Below are 18,205 nucleotides of genomic sequence, written 5' to 3'. Positions count from 1 at the left end.
GCTGTCTTTGAAACCCTGCACAGCTAAACAAACAGAGGAAGAAAAACAGCAGTTAAATCACCCTTTGTAAAGGTGTCACTGAATACATAAATTAGAATTTTTTTTCTCTTGCATGCATAGAAAAACTAATAAGGCCTGAATATTTATGAGGGGTGAGTTGCATTTTTTTGCTAATGGACAAAAGCTGAGGAAAAAAGACATTTATAGTTACTGCATGAAGACATGATATCCTGCTGTACTTGTAATTATTTAAAATCAACAGGGAGATATAGAAATAGGATACTGTGTAAGGTATTATGAGCTGGGATCGTAACACAGAGAAATAAAACATGCCTTGCAGCATGTTCTTCACCTCAATAGGTGCATCCCACAGAAAAGAAGTTCTTTTTGGAATCCCTAGAAATGCTTTTTTTCTCAGTCAGATTCTTGTTATATTATAAAGCAAATGACAGGATGTCATTGATGTGCTTGGTCATCCTAAGGACTCACTAGTTCTAGGCACCCTAGAAATTATCAGTGTTCTGCACATATGAAAACCACTTCTCATTCTAGTCATCCTCATATTACATAAAAACATTCTCTAAAGGTTAATAACAAGAAGAGTAAAAAGATATATTTTCAAAAGAGCCTGGTGAAATTTAAGCTTCTTTGTCCCATTTGGCACTAATCCATGAATATAGGCAAGCTTAATCTTTCTAATTCTTCTGAAAACAGTTCACAGAAATTTGTCACATTATCCCTTTTCAAAATGTTACAACATGAAAGAAAAGAAACAACCATTGTCAGGCATGACTTTTCTGTGAAAAAAGTGACTTATTTTTGAATCTCTTAAAAATCCCATTTCTGAGGTTCTCAGTTTCTAAATTAGTTGTGTGAGAATTTTTTCTTCAGTGGAGGCCAGTAAAAACATATTCTCTGTGGCATGTTATACCCCTTAATAAACCTATATAGCCTGTGGTCCTTATCAAGTTTGGTAGAGCATAATTCTTGTAAATAAGCAAAGAATTTTGTGGGTGATGTACAAAACCACAGCAGAAGTTACTTACTTTATAGGAAAAAAACAAATGGCAAAATCTTGTTTTGACTTGAAGTGATAACATAGTATTTTGAACTGGCAGGAGGAGCAGATCTGATGAATAAGCAATTTTTCTTTTTGATCAGGTACTTATCATGGTAGAACCAAACTTTAAAATTTTATCTAATCTAACAATACTCTATGTCAAAACTTGGGGGCTTAGAAGCTTAAGATCCTAAGACATAACTATATTTGCCTTTGCTGTCCTGCTGTGGAAGCAGGAATCTCTGGAAAAAAAAAGTGGACAGATAACAAGAAATCGTGACACCTAAAGTTTCCATAGCTGCAATCTCTATAGCTCACTTGCTAGAGATTAATTACATACTCACAAGTACCTGACTGTGTCTGATCTTAATGATATTTGGGGTATATTATAGATGTTCATGTTTTTACTAAAGTACTACCAGGAGGAAACTATTGTTTCTTGAAGACACTTGAGCTTGAGATAGCATCATTTAATTTATTGCCTTTAAGCTTGTTTTATTTGGAAGTAAGTTGGAACCTGAAAAATAAAGTTAAACAGTTCAGAATTCAGGAACTAGGAAATTAAAACACTGCAGGACTACATGCAACTACAAAATCAACCCCAAACATAATTTTGCTGAGAAGTGCAATCAGCTGCTCAAATTATTTTCTCCTCCTGCACAAAAAGTACATGAAGAACACTCATGGAACATCTCCTAGTATTCTAGCCCAGCTGCCTACCAGTGCCTCTGTTAGGGATGAGGCCATCTATTCATGTCAAAAGCATCTTACCAGAAGCATTAAATCAACTGATTTGTTAAAACCAAGTACTCACAAAGAAAGGTATAAGACCAGCAGCTTTGTCTTCATCCAGAACTTTCTTCAGGGCTGAACCACCAACACTAAATGTGTCATCTGAAGGAACATTTTTAATCTTCACAGCACCAATTAGTGCAGCCCTTTCCACAGATGAATGAGCCTACAAGGAAATGGGCATGTTTTAAGACCAATACTTTTTTTCTGGAATGTAAGAAGTTCATTTGTATTTACAAACTAAAAAAGTAAGTCCTTTCAAGTAAAGCCATACTTGAGATCCTAGGACTGTTGATCATAGGTAATAGATACATACTTCTCCACCTTTCCTATAGGTAATGGACACATATATATACACATATACATAAATACACACATACACAAAATAAACTAATAGCAACCCTGACATACCCTTGAGACCATTGCCACTATCACATTAGACAAGAGTTCCATTAACCTTAGTGAGATCTTCAATTTACATGGTAGGATTGATGTGGAGCTTCAGGACTTGGCTCTAGATCAATCAAAATATGTGCAGACGATCATCTTGTCTGATAATCACTCAGGTGCTTGCTAGCATATTTTTATGGTGTACAGCTTTTCTGAACTCCAAAATTATACATGTCACAGTATGGTACAGACAGATATTTTCTTACATGACCATTTTTTTCTGATTACCTACTAACTACATTGTGGTTTGATCATTCAGTCACTTTTTAAGGCAAGTAAGGATCATTCCCAATATGTTAGTTTATTTACAACTCACTTCATTAGAATTCCCCTGAAATAATATTCTTTTAGAAAATAAATCACATCTCTGTAAATAAAACCAAAGTTATCACTAAGAAATTCTCAAAAATTTGTAGTACAATTTTGAAGTACAAGAGAATAATAACAGGAATAAAAACTCCATTGACAATGAAAGGTATATTAAGCACAAAATAATCTCCTTTAAAGCATGATTAAAAGAAACAAACAGAAAAGCTATTCTACCTTCTATAATTTCATTAATCATAGTTAATGTGAAAGAGGAAAATGCCTCACTTTTTCATATCGTGACTAAGGTCATTCTCATTCATAATCTCCTTGTTGATTCTTGGCAGTGCCTAAAACTGCTTATTAATTCTATTTAAATTTAGCATATAATCACAAAACTAACAATCCAGGATTTTTGTGAACTAGACTAGACAAAGTTTTTGCCTTTCAGCTAAACATATTTTTGGAATTACATGTTTTCAAGACAGATGTACCATTAACTTGTATCTCAGTAGTGCCCCTTTTTAATGTGCTTGGTAACTAATTTAGGCACCAACTTGAGAAAATTTGGAAGCCTAGACTTGAAATATAACTTTTTAAGTGGAAAATGAGGTGTGTGGCATATCAATACCATACTTCATTCAAGTGTACAATGAAAAATGTGGTTTAGAACTTATTTATACTAGAATTGCAAATAAGCAAACTAAAATAATACACTGAGGTGTTAAGACAGAACCCCTAAATTGCTTCATCAAGACACAAAAATTGTTGCAAGATTCTTTTCCAAATGCATGCTGGTATTGTTGGGCTCTATCAGTAAATGGTTTTTCCTTCCACAGAATGGCTTGAACTTTCTTTTGTGGATTATTGCCTATGAGTCACACAGGTCTGTTCTTAATGCAGAAGGAACGGTGAGCTCGGCAACAATCTGCTTGGAAAGGTCAGCAGTATCTTAAGGCAAATCCTTCAGTAAACATAAGATCCTCTGACCTTCAGTATGCAGGAAGGCCTGTCAGTCCTCATTTCAGGTCAGCCTCTTATTTGGGACAAAAAAGTCAAAGCAAAAAAAGGTTTTGTGCATCACTGGGTCAGTCAGAGCTCTGGGACTGGTGGTCTGTGCAATACTGACCTTAGGGTCCCAAACAAACAAAAAGAATGGATAAATATCCTTTGTGCCTCTTGAAAGCAGTTATCTTTTCTCATATTTTCTTGTCTTGAATCTTCTCACCACACAAGTGGAATCCCTCTTCCCACCAGCAAAGAGCAAGTGTTGTGTTAACAACTTCGACAGTGCTCTCTCACATACACTTGGTAGTAAATCAAAGTAGAATTTTACTCTGCGCATCAGATATTACTTTAAAATAAACACTAAGCACTAAGAGACCTTTTTTTTCTGTCTCATTGACATGCAGGTAAGAAAATGTCACACATATTAAGGGAAACAACATTGCATGGCCCTTCAGTAGGATTACTGTGTCAGAAACGCAACAGCAGCAGAACTCACATAAGCAGAATTTGTTTTCATTAACATTAAAAGCCTCTCATAGTCATGGCCTGCTGAGAATTTAGTGTAACTCAGTCTGCTAAATACCACTCACAGTCAGAAATCAAGGATTAGGTTTTCTGTTTTCTTATGAGATTTCTTAGTTGGATTGGCAGATGGACATCTTAAAGGTTTTCATTTTTAAAAGAAAAAAAAATGTTTTGGCTTCTTCAACTACTGTGACTGATTTGGTTTATATTCATGCATTATGGTTTTTTGCACACATGCATCTGTACCCATGCATGCATAGAGGGGGAAGATGTATGTGTGTTTGCTTGCACATGTGCTTGTAGGAAGAAAATACTGTGTGCACAGATGGACATAGAAGACTGGATGTAACAAAAGGTACTCTAGACTTACTAAACATGACTGAAATTAATATCTTATTTAATTATCTTTATTTACTTCAAACAAGCTCTTTATAAAGATATTTAACACTGACATCTGGATATTTATCCTTTATATTATGAAAGCACATATGACATTCCAGTTCATTTACCACAGAATCATAGAATGGCCTGGGTTGGAAGGAACCTTACAGATCAACCAGTGCAAACCACACTGTCATGGGCAGGGACATCTTCTACCAGACCAGGTTGCACAGAACCCCATACAACCCGGCCTTGAACACCTCCAGAGGCAGGACATCCACAGCTTCTATGGACAACTTGTTCCAGTGCCTCACCACCCCCACAGTAAAGAATTTCTTTAATATAATCACCCTACCCACAGATTAATATCATTCCCCCTTGTCCTGTACATGCTCTTGCAAAAAGTCCTCCCATGTCTTTCTTATAGGCTTTAAGTCATAATTATGTCACCCCAAAGCCTTCCCTTCTCCAGGGTGAACAATCCTAATTCTCTCAGCCTTTTCCCATAGAAGAGGTGCTTCATTCCTCTGATCATCATGATGTGCACTCTCTGTACTTGCTCCAACAGGTCAATGTCCCCCCTATGCTGCAGCCCCAGGGCTGGGGGCAGCTCTGCAGGTGGGGTCTCACCAGAGCAGAGCAGAGCAGAGGGGCAGAATCCCCTCCCTGGCTCTGCTGGACACTCTGGATGCAGCCCAGGACATTTTTGGCTTTCTGGACTGCAAACACACTTTGTCAGCTCATGTCCAGCTTCTCCCAGCCTCTCCACCAGCATTCCCCAGTCCTTCTCATAGGGTAGCTCTCCATCTGTTCATCCCCCAGCCTGTGCTGGTACTGGGGATTGCCCTGATTCAGGTGCTGCACCTTGAACTTGGTCTGGTTAAACCTCATGAGATTCCCACAGAGCAATTTTCAAGTTTGTCCAGGTCTCTCTGGATGGCATCCCATCCTCAGGTGTGTCAACTGCACCACTCAGCTCGGTGTCATCTCCAAATTTGCTGAGGGTGCACTAGATCCCTTTGTCTGTGTCATTAATGAAGATGCTAAACGACACTGATCCCAATATAGACCCCTGTGGAACATGCTTATGAAGTTCAGCAAGATTTAAACAACCAAAATCAAACAGCCACCTGCCTATTCAGATGGCTGAAATTGTTAAGTATAGACACTGTGTTTCCAAGTTAATGAGAGGAACTCACCTGATCAGAAGCATAAGCCACTAGCCTGCCCATGATCTCTGTTTCTGTTAGCTCGGGCTTCTCTGACTGCACCTGTCTGATAATCTTTGTCCTTGCAGCAAGCAGTGCAATCAGGGTGGCCTCGCTTGCACTTCCCTATGGGATAAATTGGGGGAAGATTCAAAATGAAAACATTGCAGAAGAAAAGCAACATTCATTATGTGTTAATCTGTGAAGTAGTTAACAGAAAATGCAGATGAGAAACAGTTTCTTGGTCTTCTCCTTCCCAATGCCTCTGCCTTTTCTCTTAAATCTCTATGCTTGCTCAGTTTAGGCATCAGCCTTGCAACCAAGTGCTAAAAAGCTGGACTCACTAAGATTTAGATGCATGTGAAAAGGCTCTCACCCAGGCACCAGTCTGCTCTTAATTCATAACAATGTCAGAGTAATTGTTGATTTCTGTTACTCTGGATTTCGGCACATCTAAGCTCCATCACAACCTGAATGCCAACTCTCACTTCTATTAAGATACATGCCTAATTATACACCTTCTTTCATATTAGAATTACCTTGGGCAAGTAAATTATTGTGACTAAAAGAGAAAAAAAAACACTGAAAAACCAAAACTGCTATGATTCAATATAGCTGATTGCACTTCAAAGTATTAGTTATGTATGTTTTCTTCATCACCAACAAAGATGAAAGGAACAGTGACATACTATTTCTAAATTGCACTTTAACTCACAAAACATCAGTTTAAAATGTATCTTGGATACTCTGTGATAACAAAAATAAATTTTTGTATCAATTTATTAATTTATTTAGTAAATTTCACAGAATACAACTTCCCAGAAATTCTTTTTACAGTTTTCATCTAGAAAATGCACCTGAAACATGCCCTAAACTGCTCTTTTAAACTATTAGTAGCAGTTTGTAAATACATACTCATTAATTTCAATGTACTGGAGAGTCTCTAAGCAAGATGAAGTTTTTAGGTACTTTCAAAATTGATTAAACATCATGTGAATCATAACAGTGCTCTGAGTAGAGTCACTTATTTTAGTATCTATGTCTCAGCAATAACCCGAGTGTCAACAAACTAATTTTGGAGTGATGTTTCTTGTCCTGTACCAAAATTCTCTCCTACCTCCATTGAAGACATGAGTATACTTACTAATTACAACAAATATTTAAATATGTGGAAAACAATTTTATTTCACTGAAGAGGAGCCTGATCTGACAGATTTCATACGTGAGAATGATCCCAGTGAGTTCAGACTTTCTCCTGCACTGAAGTTGACTGAGCTATTCATATGAGACCAAGCTCCCTTCTACTCATGTCAACATCTCAACAGTGAATGAATGCAATCCAGCTGAAATTCAGCAGAGTAATAAGGAAAAAAGGACAGTCCTGGAGCACTCATTGAATGTATTGCCAATGATGAATATATTTTATCTGCCTTTTTGGTAGTGTGAGATTCAAGGAATGTAGACCCCAAGGCATAAACACAAGCTGGAGAATTTTGTGCAGTAGTTTGCATTTTTTGTGCATTTTTTATACTTCTTGCTGCTGCATACAGTGTTATGGTAACTGAGGGAATTATTACAGAGACAGTATGGAATTAGGATACAATTACTCCTTTTGGTCAAGTAAGGTAGAACTACCATGTGGAGGCAAGGGGCAAAGGAAATTTGGTCTATTAATTACAGAAAACATAATTTGGCAATCTCCTAAAATAATGCTATTCTGTGTATGGTCTGTAGCCAGACAGAGCTCTCACCACAATATCAGAACATGGAGAAATCTTACTACTTTTTTCTGTCTAAAAAGTCAAAATAGCTGAAATAAAATTTACACTGTTAGTGTAAATTTTACACTGTTAGTGCATTTCCAGGATATGAATGGAATACACATATTACAAAAATGGGCCTTAATACATAAAAGAAAATGGCTCTAAGAATATAAAAAGGTTAAGGCATTAATTTGAGATCTGGGAATCCCACTGTTCTGGTGATCAACTGGCTGGGTGGGCAAATGACTTAGGCTGAAGAATAGCCTCTGCTTCCTAAGGAGTGCACCTGGCTCTTCATCTATGCTGGTGCATAGTCAATGAATACAACAGTTCTTGTATGAATTTTCTTTTACAGAGACAAGGATGAAAAGAAAAGGGCCTGTTGCCCAGCTGAATTTTGTCTCCTGATATACAGCTGGTACACAGCCTAAAGGTACCTGAATCCAGCAAGCTGGAAATGCTTTTGGACATCTCACAAAAGGCACAGGCTTTTCTCCCTTGCCTCAGTTTCCATAAATCACATTTTTTATACTGAGTCACCTTTTTTACACTGAAGTTTTTTACACTGATTGCAGAGCCTGGTTTGCAATGCTCTTCTATACCCTTGGCACCGAAGTCTTGCGCTAAATATTTTTGAGGAAAAAAAAAAACCACCTTGGTTCTTGAACTACTTGGCTAACTGCCAAGTAAGATAAATCAGCAGTGTTCTTTGCCAGGCCAAAGATAATTTTGTCTCACCCCTAAAATACTTTTTCTTTGCAGAGCAAGAAAACTCTTTAAAATTCAAAGCAGGTACACTTTCCAGCAATTTATCTAGAATGAACAGCAGGTTACAAACTTCAGGAAGAAAGTTGCTTTCTCGCTTATTTTTGAAAGCTGTTTTTTCTCCTCTTGAATGCTGCATTCTGCATTAAGTGAAGGATGATGATACCTTTGCTTTTACCACAGGCAAACAAAGGTTGCCATGGCAAGCAGGCTCAAGAGGCGGAGGAAATATCAGCAAGAGCTGATGTTCATGTCCACCAGAGCTCTGAACTGAAATTTTCTTTCATCTTTTGCCATTTTGAAGTGTCATCTTGCACAGAACAACAAAGTGCTTCATATTGACATAGACTTTCAAATGTAATTAAGAGGCAATTTTCACAGGCTCAGTTTTACCCAATAGCACAATAATTACTTGGCATTTAGGAACAGAATGACTGGCACTTTCACATGTGTTATCTTTGCCTCATGCTCTTTTGCTTGGATCATTATTGTTTCAAGAGCAAGACAAGAAGATCTGCAGCCCAAATGACTGCAACATAAGCTGGAACAGAGAGCCCACTTTCGATTCTGAAAATGACCAGTTTCTGATGAAAAATTATGGGCAATGCAGCACTGTCAGCCTGGAGGGGCAATATTTCCTGCTGATAACAATCAGGCATAATTGCTTGCTTTAACTGGTACGAAATAGATGTTGCTATGATGCATGAGGGAAGCTTGATTTCTTGAACATAAAGCCCTCCCTAGCAATCATAATGATAAAGATACTAACAGAGCAAGATGAGTAAAGAACTATACTGGAAATACACCTGTGTAGGTACAGGTCCATCTAGGACACTGACAGCATTTGGATTAAATTCCTTCTTGCTTGGGAAGATGTTGGGAAGAACGGACTGGAATACACTGTAGGCATTTGCAGCTGAGATCAAAGAAAGAAGCCCCCAGTTCTAGCATTTAAATCAGATGTATATTAGAAGCCTGTATTAGGATAAAATGGATTGTGCCCTGGCCTTCAATGACCAGACTCCAGAGATAATCATAGAAGCACAAAACAATTATTTAAATTTCAATCTTCTTCATAGAAGAAATCTATTTTAGATAGAAAAATATCTGTAACCACAGCTGCATTTGCAGAATGGTCATGTGCTAGTGGAGCCATGGCTGACAAACAACATTGCTCTATTATGCATGCAAGATTGCCCATTGATGATATATTCATTATTTTTTCAGGTTATCTACTCAGACATTTTAAGTTTCATTCAGCAGTCAATGTCAAAGTTTGGGGACTTTTTTCTAGTTTGGATATGCAGTGTAGTCTCAAAATTGTATTATCTGTTGATAGAACTGCTTAGGTTCACATTTTGAACAGCTCTTAATGTTATTATAATAGTCTGATATTTCCCTTTGTTGTATAATAACAAAGAAATTTCAACGTCCTTCGCAAAATTTGATATATTTTTACTACATTCTGCTATTTCTATTTATCAAAGTTTATCTCCATTGTTCTGTGGAAACTGACTGAAATAAACAATTGCAGATATAAAAGGTAGACTTCCAACCTCAGCTATGAAACACTGCTGCATATTGTTGATAAGTATGAGCTCAGTTCATTGAGTAACAAATTAAAGTCTTCATCCTATACAATTCTAATTTGAACTTTAGGCCGAAATTTTAAATTGAACTACTAGCAATTCTTTACTGAGAAGTGTTTTAGAAATCAGCTGCTCTAAAAACATCAGCATTACTTTCATGAATGATCCTGCCCACCTATAGACATTCTCACAGACCATCAATCCTTCTGAAATTTCAAAAGGAACCCCTGTGGCAGCAAAAAAATATATATTTCCTTCATTAGTGTCCTAGTATAAAGATTTTACAAATCATGATTTCACAAACTCCATCTGTATTCTTTTTTTCATTTCCCCTCTTACCTGAATGACTCCTCCACCTTGGCCATCCTTCCCAGCTAAAAATTCCTCAGGCAAATTAACCATCTTCCCTAGCCAATCCAGCATGACAGTCTCCAGCTCTGTGCAAGCTGGACTTGAAGCCTGTGTTGAAAGACAGAGCAGAGGGAATAATCTCACTAGACCATGAAGAGAAATCAGATCTACATGAGCAAGAATAATTCTCTCTCTCTCTTTCCTTTGCTGCAAAGGAAGAGACTAGACAACTAATGTCACAAGCCAAGTTAGGGACCTGAAGACCATTTTGTGCATATAGTTTCTAACACTTACTAAAAAATGTCAAAATAGGCCTTACATAGAACAATGACTATCAAATGTCAAAGCTAGGATTTGCATCTTGCATATTTTTTTTCAACATCAAATACCAGCCTCTTTTGAGAAGAGTATACCTCATATGAATGTGGGGGTTTTAAGAAAATTTTCCATTCATCCAGATGAAAAGAGAAATAACAACAATGGCTGCTAAACTACAATCATACTTATTACTGGATTACCAGTATGCTTGCATTGCTCTCACTAATTCTAAATGTTGGTGATTTTTCAAGAGCAAAACTTGTATGATGAAACAGCATTTTACTCCTGGAATCATTCAGGCTGTTTATGTGAAAACCCTTAATTAATCAAGGAAATTTACTGGCAAAATTACTCCTGTGACTTCACTGCTAATAATCAATAATTTCATTGTAGAATGTTACTGAAATGCTTAAAATTCTGGCAAGGTGAAGCACCATTACCACACCCCAGAGTAAACTCACCCAAGAGAAGCCCACACATCCTATTCCACCACACAACATATCTGCAAGAAGAGCTGGGAAGGAAGAGGCTGAAGGGAAGTAGGCAAAAAAGTACGGACTGTGCCAGTGAGTCACCTGTATAAGGAGGAAAATAGTTATTTTTAACTAATACAGGAAGCAGAAACAAATTGTCACAAAATCAAAAAAGGCTAGAGGTTGTGACAAGCCAACAGGTCTTCAGTAGCTGGCTGTAACAGAGGATCCCATTTGTTAGAAAAACTTACCTTGTTTTTTTCACTATTTTTTATCCCTCTTTTACTCAAAACAAAAATAAGTAAGTTATCACCCCAACCCCCCAACAGCTCCAAAATCAGAGTTCTCCATTTTTCTTCCTAGAAGACAAGAATTGTGTGGGTCATGGCAGCCTGAGCTTCTCAGGCTCGCTGCTCTTGAGTCTCTACCATCAGAGACTCTGGTATTTTGGTTTTCCATCTCTGTCATGCAACAGACATAGAAGAGTATCTTCAGTCAGCAGAAATCCACAGAACTCTCTTGTCCACACTCTCATGTTGTTTGTTAATTCTCAGGCAGTGAATCTGACAAAACAGCTCCTCACCACAAAATGAAACAACCCATCCCAGTATACAATACCTCCTGTAGAAAATGAAACTCTCATCTCTCTTTAACAAGTTGTGACTTACATACAATTCCACTTTGTATGAACTAATATGAGAGAACAACATGGTAACTGCATATATGGTAGTCAATTGTCTTGCCAAAGCAATGTTTAGAATTCTCTTATGTAACATCCAAGCAATTTTAAGGATCTGTGAAATACTTGCTAGTGTTCCACAACTCCAATCTAATAAAATCTGAAAGCAGGAAGTGCACAGCCACACAGCAGTGTTCAGTGGAAACAATGTGAGATGTGATATGTTTGGCAAAAATAGCTTTTTCATTAAAAAAGGCAATTTTTTTAAAAAAGTGCTTCCACAGTAAACATGAATTCAGCAGATCTGTGTAAGATTTTTTTCATGGCTGGAAGTCTAGAGGCTGCTGAGTTATTGAAGGCTAGCCTTTTCTTACATAATTTTCTTTCCTTTTTAATATTGGGATTCTTCTGTTACATCTGGAGGATAGTACAACTATACATTCTCTCTTGCCTGAGTTCAGTGTTTCTGTGCTGTTTTGTTCCATGTTCATTCTCTGATGAATTTTAGCTTTTACACTCCTCTCTCCCAGTCTGTGATAAGGTTTCTAGAGCTAACTCAGGGATTGCTGTACCACACTGTTCTGCATGCTGCAAATAATCTGTTTCTTTCATCTTCCTCATGCCAACAACCAGCTCTTCTTGAAGGGATGTGGTCCATGCTAAGGGGAAACTGCCTTAACTCTTGACAGAATGAATCAGGTATCACTTTCCCTGCTGCAGTGTACCAATTTCAAATGTGCCTATCTCTTTCACATGAAAACATCTCCTATCCATTACAATTTTCCACTGTCTAAACTAGCCCTGTTCCTGCTATGTTCAAGATTTCATTTTTAATGGTCATTAGGTTGAAACCTGTCAAATCAGTTATCCAAAGACAAGCCACTGTGAACCTTTTCAGGTGTATCTCATATTTGGTCAGGATATCTTTCTTTGCTGTAACAAGGTTTTAGAGATCTTGTGGCAAATGTCTTCCTTCACAAATCAGAAAAAACCCCGGATGGGATGTGGCTCTCCACAGGAAAACAATAAAATATTCAAGAAGCAGTGGTCCTCGATAGGATCCACACGCACAGACTTTCACTGATGTCCGTAATGAGCCAGAGCTGCCACTGTTCATCTTCCCAGCTCTAATCCTCTGTGATCTGTAAGACTTGTGACATTCATCTTAGGTTAATCAAGTTAAACTGACTGCTTGCTGGGAGCCATTTGCTTGATGAAACACAGCAGATTCCAGTTGCACCACACACAAAGCGAAAAAGCTAAAAGCCCTGGGGCAAGTGCAGCTGTGCTTCTTCCTCCTGCCTCCCCTTCCCCCGTCCCTTGAAGCAGCTGTAAAATTCTTTTTTTTCACCATGTTGGAACAGATACACTTAGTCAGACATTGCAGAGAGCCTGACATAATTGATGCCTGGGTTTTTTACCCTCTGTTGATAAATAATGATATACAAATGTCTTGGGTTCACTCTAATTACTACTCCAGTGCTTCTCAGAGACATTCTATTTCCAAGATTTCTTCTAAGGATGTCTTTCTCTGGCTTGCTCCGTCTAAGCAATAGTCTTCCTTTACCACATTCTAAGGATAGGTACTTCAGCTGAAAGTTCATAGATTAATGGATCCAATGTGAGAAAAAACTAGCATCTTGAGTACCACTATTTGCAGTTACAACTGCACTTGATCATTTTTAGCTCTAAAAAAGACGGACAGCAAAGCAAATCTGAGAGTGAAAGGTGACTGATATTTTTACATGCAGATACTTTCCTACTGTCTGCCTGCTGTGGAGATCAGAGCTCTGCAGTTATTCCCTCTGTCTCTGTGTTAGAATTAGGAACCTAGTGCCATTACTGTCATTATCATTGGGTGGACTGCCCTTTGAAGGTCTACCTTACATTTCACAGTAAGTCCCCATAAAGAAGTTTCACTACTCATGAATGCTTTTCTCCTACAGGGTGAAGACAGCAATAGATACTGCATTATTATCACTTCACACAATTAATTGATCCCTGCCTGCCCTTCTGAAGGAACACCATTTTCACATTTTTAGTCATACAATAAATAGCAAATATCTGAACACAACTAACACAGTAAAGATGTCAGCATGAATGAAACAAGAATCACTTATGGGCCACCAAAAGCTTACAGACAAAACAAAGGTTTATGGTATGTCATATTACTTACTCTTTCTGGAAAAGCCCTTTCTGAAGTTCTTCATTTATAAAATGGATATAAGACATTCCCTGGTCAAACAGTTGCTAAATGGATATAGATGAAAAACACTAGATGTACTTTTAAATGTTATTCTTGTCAGGAAAAATGAGAAGAAGATGAAGGGAAAATATAACCTGAACAATTAGGGCAAAAATATCTTTGTAGACTGGCTGGATAACCTGGTAAGGAGAGCTGTAAACTAGGAATGATGAGGGAAGGAGAGAAAACCCACAATCAAGGGAGGAAGATGGACCAAGCTGGCAAGCAAAGGGGGAAGGATAAAGTGGACATGAGAGAACTCAGAAAGAAGCTAAGGCTAAAGCAGACTGATCCGCAGTGTATCTACAGAAATTAGGAAGTGCTGAGAGGGCAGCATTAGGGCAGGGGCAGGACAGAGGAGCTCTCACATCTTTTCTGGGGAATCAAGACAAATGGGTGTCTCTCTGAAGCTCCTATAAGCTGTGGCACAACACATGGGGAACAAACAGAAGGAAATAAAAGGCTGAGTGCAGGTACAGGGCTGCAATTTCACTGGGATCACAGAGATGCTGTGGGATTGTCCCATGACTGAAGTTCAGCAGATGAGGACAGGCTCTTCAGGAAGGTCAGACCAGGAAGACAAGGCAGAGGAGTGGTCTTTTATGGAAGAGAACAGCAGGAATGCACTGGCCTCTGCCTAAGAATGGACAATGAGCCAGTCAAGAACTTGAGAGTCAGAACTGGTGAAGATATCAAAATGGGCAATATTTGGAGGTGTGTGTCTGCTACAGACCACCTGATCAGAAGAAGCACATGAGTGCAGCATTCAGACAGCTGGAAGAAACCTCATGTTCACAAGTCTTAGTTCTCACATCTGCTGGACAGACGACACAGCAGGACACAATCAGGAGGGCTCTGGAGTGCATTGATAATTTCCTAACACAGGAAACTGTGGAGAAACTGACCAAAACGTGGGACAGGGTGTGGGACTCCACATTTACCAACAGGAAAGAAGTTGTGAACGCAGTACCCTGGGCTGCATTCAAAGCAGGGTGGGAAGCAGGGGAAAGGAGGGGATTCTGCCCCTCTCCTCCATTCTGGTGAGACCACACCTTGACTGCTGTGTCCAGCTCTAGGACCCCCAGTACAAGGGAGGACACTGACCTATTGGAACGAGTCCAGAGGAGGGATATCAAGAGGATCAGAGGAATGGATGTCTACCTGTGAGAACAGGCTGAGAGAACTGGGACTGCTCAGCCTGGAAAAGAGAAGGCTTTGGGGTAATCTAACTGTTGCCTTCCAGTACCTAACAGGAGCCTACAAGAAAGATGGAGAGAGACGATTTGCAAGGGTATGTAGTGATAGGACATGAGGGAATGACTTTAAACTGAGAGTAGGTTTAGATTATACATATGAAAAAAAAATTCTTTACTGTGAGGGTGGTGAGGCACTGAAACAACTCCCCAGGCAGGTTGTGAGTGCTCCATCCCTGGAAGTGTTCAAGGCTAGGTCACATGAAGAATGAAGGGGAAAGGCCAGTACTTCATTAAATACCTTGATGATGGGATAAAGTGCACCCTCAGGATTGTTGCAGATGACATAAAACTGCGAGGAGTGTTTGATACACTGTGTGGTCATGCTGCAATTCAAAGGGACCTTAACTGCCTGCAGAAATGGGCCAGCAGGAATCCCATTAAGTTGACTAAAGAAATGCAAAAGCCTGTACCTGGTGAGAAATAACCCCCTGCTCCATACAGAGCAAGGACTGACTGGCTGGCAAGCAGCTCAGAAGAAATGGACCTGGGGATCCTGGTGGCCAAGCTGAACATGAGCCAGCAATGCACCCTGGCAGCAAACACTGTGACCCAAGCATTCTGGGCCATGGTAACAAAAATGCTGCCAGAAGGTCCAAAGTGTTGATCTTTCCCTTCTATGCAGCACTGAAAGGCCCCACCTTGAACGCTACATCCAGTTCTGGGTTTTCCAGTACAAGGAACAAAGACTTACTGGAGTGATTCCAGTGAAAGACCATGGAGATGATTAAGTGCTGTATCTGTCATGTGACAAGCATCTGAAAGAGCTGGGGTTGTTCAGCCTGTAGGAAGCTCAGGGGGTACCTTGTTAATGTGTATAAACACCTCACAGGAAGGTGTAAAGAAGATGAAGCCTGATTCTTCTCAGAAGTACCCAGTGACAAGACAGTAAGAAATGTGCACAAACTGAAATAGAGAAAATTCCACTTAAACATAAGAAAAAAATTTTTACTGTGAGGGTGTTCCAGCTTTGAAACAGGAGAGCAGAGTTTATCCTTGGAGATATTCAGTGACCAGCTGGACTTAGTCCTGAACAACCTGCTCTAGCTGACTCAGCTTTGAGCAGAGGGGACAGACTAAATGATCCTAAAATACCATCCAATCTCTACTATACAGGACCTCGTGGTTCTGTGCCCATGTGAGTCTCTGGAACTGAGTATTAGCAACATGGGTAGAATCAGAATTACTATAAGAACTGGAATTTATATTGTGTTCTTTGTGTCACTAACATTTCACACCAGTGGAAAAATTTAGGATAGAACAATTTTTCTTCAGAATGTATCACTTTGTAAAAGTAAATTTGTTTGCAGGGCATATAAATACCAAGAAAAGTCAATTTCGTTAAGAGAGAACATGACATGTTGATGACATAATTGGAATTCAATGTCTCACTTTCTACTCTTGAGTGATTCATCTCTTGTTTTTAATGCATTATTATTTTATTGAAAGGTCTCAGGTGTTCAAAGTGTTTTCTCTTCTACTTCACAGACATTACTATTTTCCTCCAACGAAAAAGAAAAGGCAATTATATTTATGAGCAGCAATTAAAGTATTTGCACGTGTTGGACATGATTCTCTTATCCAATCTGCATTGATGTAATTCCCTTGGATTTAAGACTTCATCCTCAAATCTTTGAAAAGAGTGCAAAGGTTTCAATTGACTTCAGTGGAGCTTTGTTAAAGTACAGCAGGCTGGCTCCAAGGAAAACAAGATAAAATCATATTGAATATCAAATATTTACATTGGTCAATGAAAAGGAATTGGCATCATAGTACACTGACTAAAGTAATTTTGATTGCGGTGTCCAGTCCCATCACAATCATATCACCTAGCTGGATCTAGAGAAGAAACCCAAAGTGTTTATTGAAGAGATCCAAATGAGAGATTCCTCATTAACTTTTACTAATAATTCAGTTCTCTTCAAGCTACTTAGAGGCCTAAGGAGACAATGTACAATGAGTGGAAAAACAAGAAAACTCCAGGTCTAAACAAATGCCAGATGCTTTCCAACAGTTCTACATTGTCTGTCCCATACTGATCTATTCAAGGACTAATATATAGGCAGTAGTCGTCTGCCTTAGAAGATATAAGAAGTAGTTGACATTTAGGAGAGTAAATCAACAGAAAAAGTATTGGGGAGAATCCTTTCTAGTCAACTCTCTAATAAAAAGAAGTCTCCTAAGAGAATTTAACATTTAAAGATCAGCTTGAAGAAACACTTCGGGCACAGCAGACTAATAAAAATACTATTTTGTAAAATATTTACTGTGCTATGAAAGTAGTAAAAATATCACACGAAACTGAAAGTTATGCAGTTTTGCCTTAACCACTTCAAGGGAATTCTTTTCAAAAGTAAACCATGCATGAAGCAAAAGAATGATTTTCTATTTCTAGGAAGAATGAAAAACATTAGTTAGATCATATTCAACATGTAAAGCTGACTCCTGCCTTGTAAAAGTTAATCAGTGGGGGTACTTAAGTTGGTAAACCCCCACTTTCTCTAGGCGTTTGAAAAACCTAAATGCAGAATTGAAATTGCCCTACATTTCCATTTTGCTTACCCCCGGCATAATGATCTTCTCAATGTCTTTAAAGACATCCTCAAAGCTCTCAGGATCCTGGGGTGCACAGTCTGCGATAAGGGGCCGTAGGTATCCTGGTTCCACATCTGGGAATACCTGTCGTTTCTCTATCTTCTCCAGGTAATCCGCCACATAGTCCACCATCTCCTTCCCTCTCTTGCGGAATTCTGCAGCATCCATGGGTATCAGAGTTTAGGACTTATTCTCAGAAAAACACTTGAAAAGAAATAGGAAAAAAAAAATTTTTGAAAGAGAATTTCACTAGTTTTAAACCTGTTATTAATAGGATTTATAGGAAGACTTATATGGTCATGATATGAGTAGATTAGATTAATACAGATAGACAATAAGGTTAGCACAGAAGAACACTAGAAGCACATTGATGAAGATTCAAAAATTACAGATTTATTTCCTACAGCTGCTGGTTGACACAAGGATGTGGCACTGTTAAGTGGC

General features: G+C 38.6%; 1 protein-coding gene across 1 annotated transcript in view; it reads right to left on the bottom strand.

Moving 5' to 3' along the window:
- The window catches only part of LOC311153707 (uncharacterized protein), a gene marked incomplete at its 5' end in the record, with an annotated part of 57,213 nt that extends 39,284 nt beyond the window's left edge, over positions 1-17,929 (bottom strand). Inside the window, 5 exons of the mRNA XM_084205707.1 lie at positions 1,875-2,018; positions 5,722-5,856; positions 10,187-10,306; positions 10,978-11,091; positions 17,729-17,929. Coding sequence (XP_084061833.1) covers positions 1,875-2,018; positions 5,722-5,856; positions 10,187-10,306; positions 10,978-11,091; positions 17,729-17,929 — 714 coding nt within the window. The remainder of the gene's footprint in view (positions 1-1,874; positions 2,019-5,721; positions 5,857-10,186; positions 10,307-10,977; positions 11,092-17,728) is intronic.
- Between the last annotated feature and the right edge of the window lie 276 nt (positions 17,930-18,205).

The sequence above is a fragment of the Fringilla coelebs genome, assembly GCF_963513975.1.
Source record: "Fringilla coelebs genome assembly, chromosome: 1".
NCBI lineage: Eukaryota > Metazoa > Chordata > Aves > Passeriformes > Fringillidae > Fringilla > Fringilla coelebs.
This window is presented reverse-complemented; position numbering and strand designations above follow the sequence as displayed.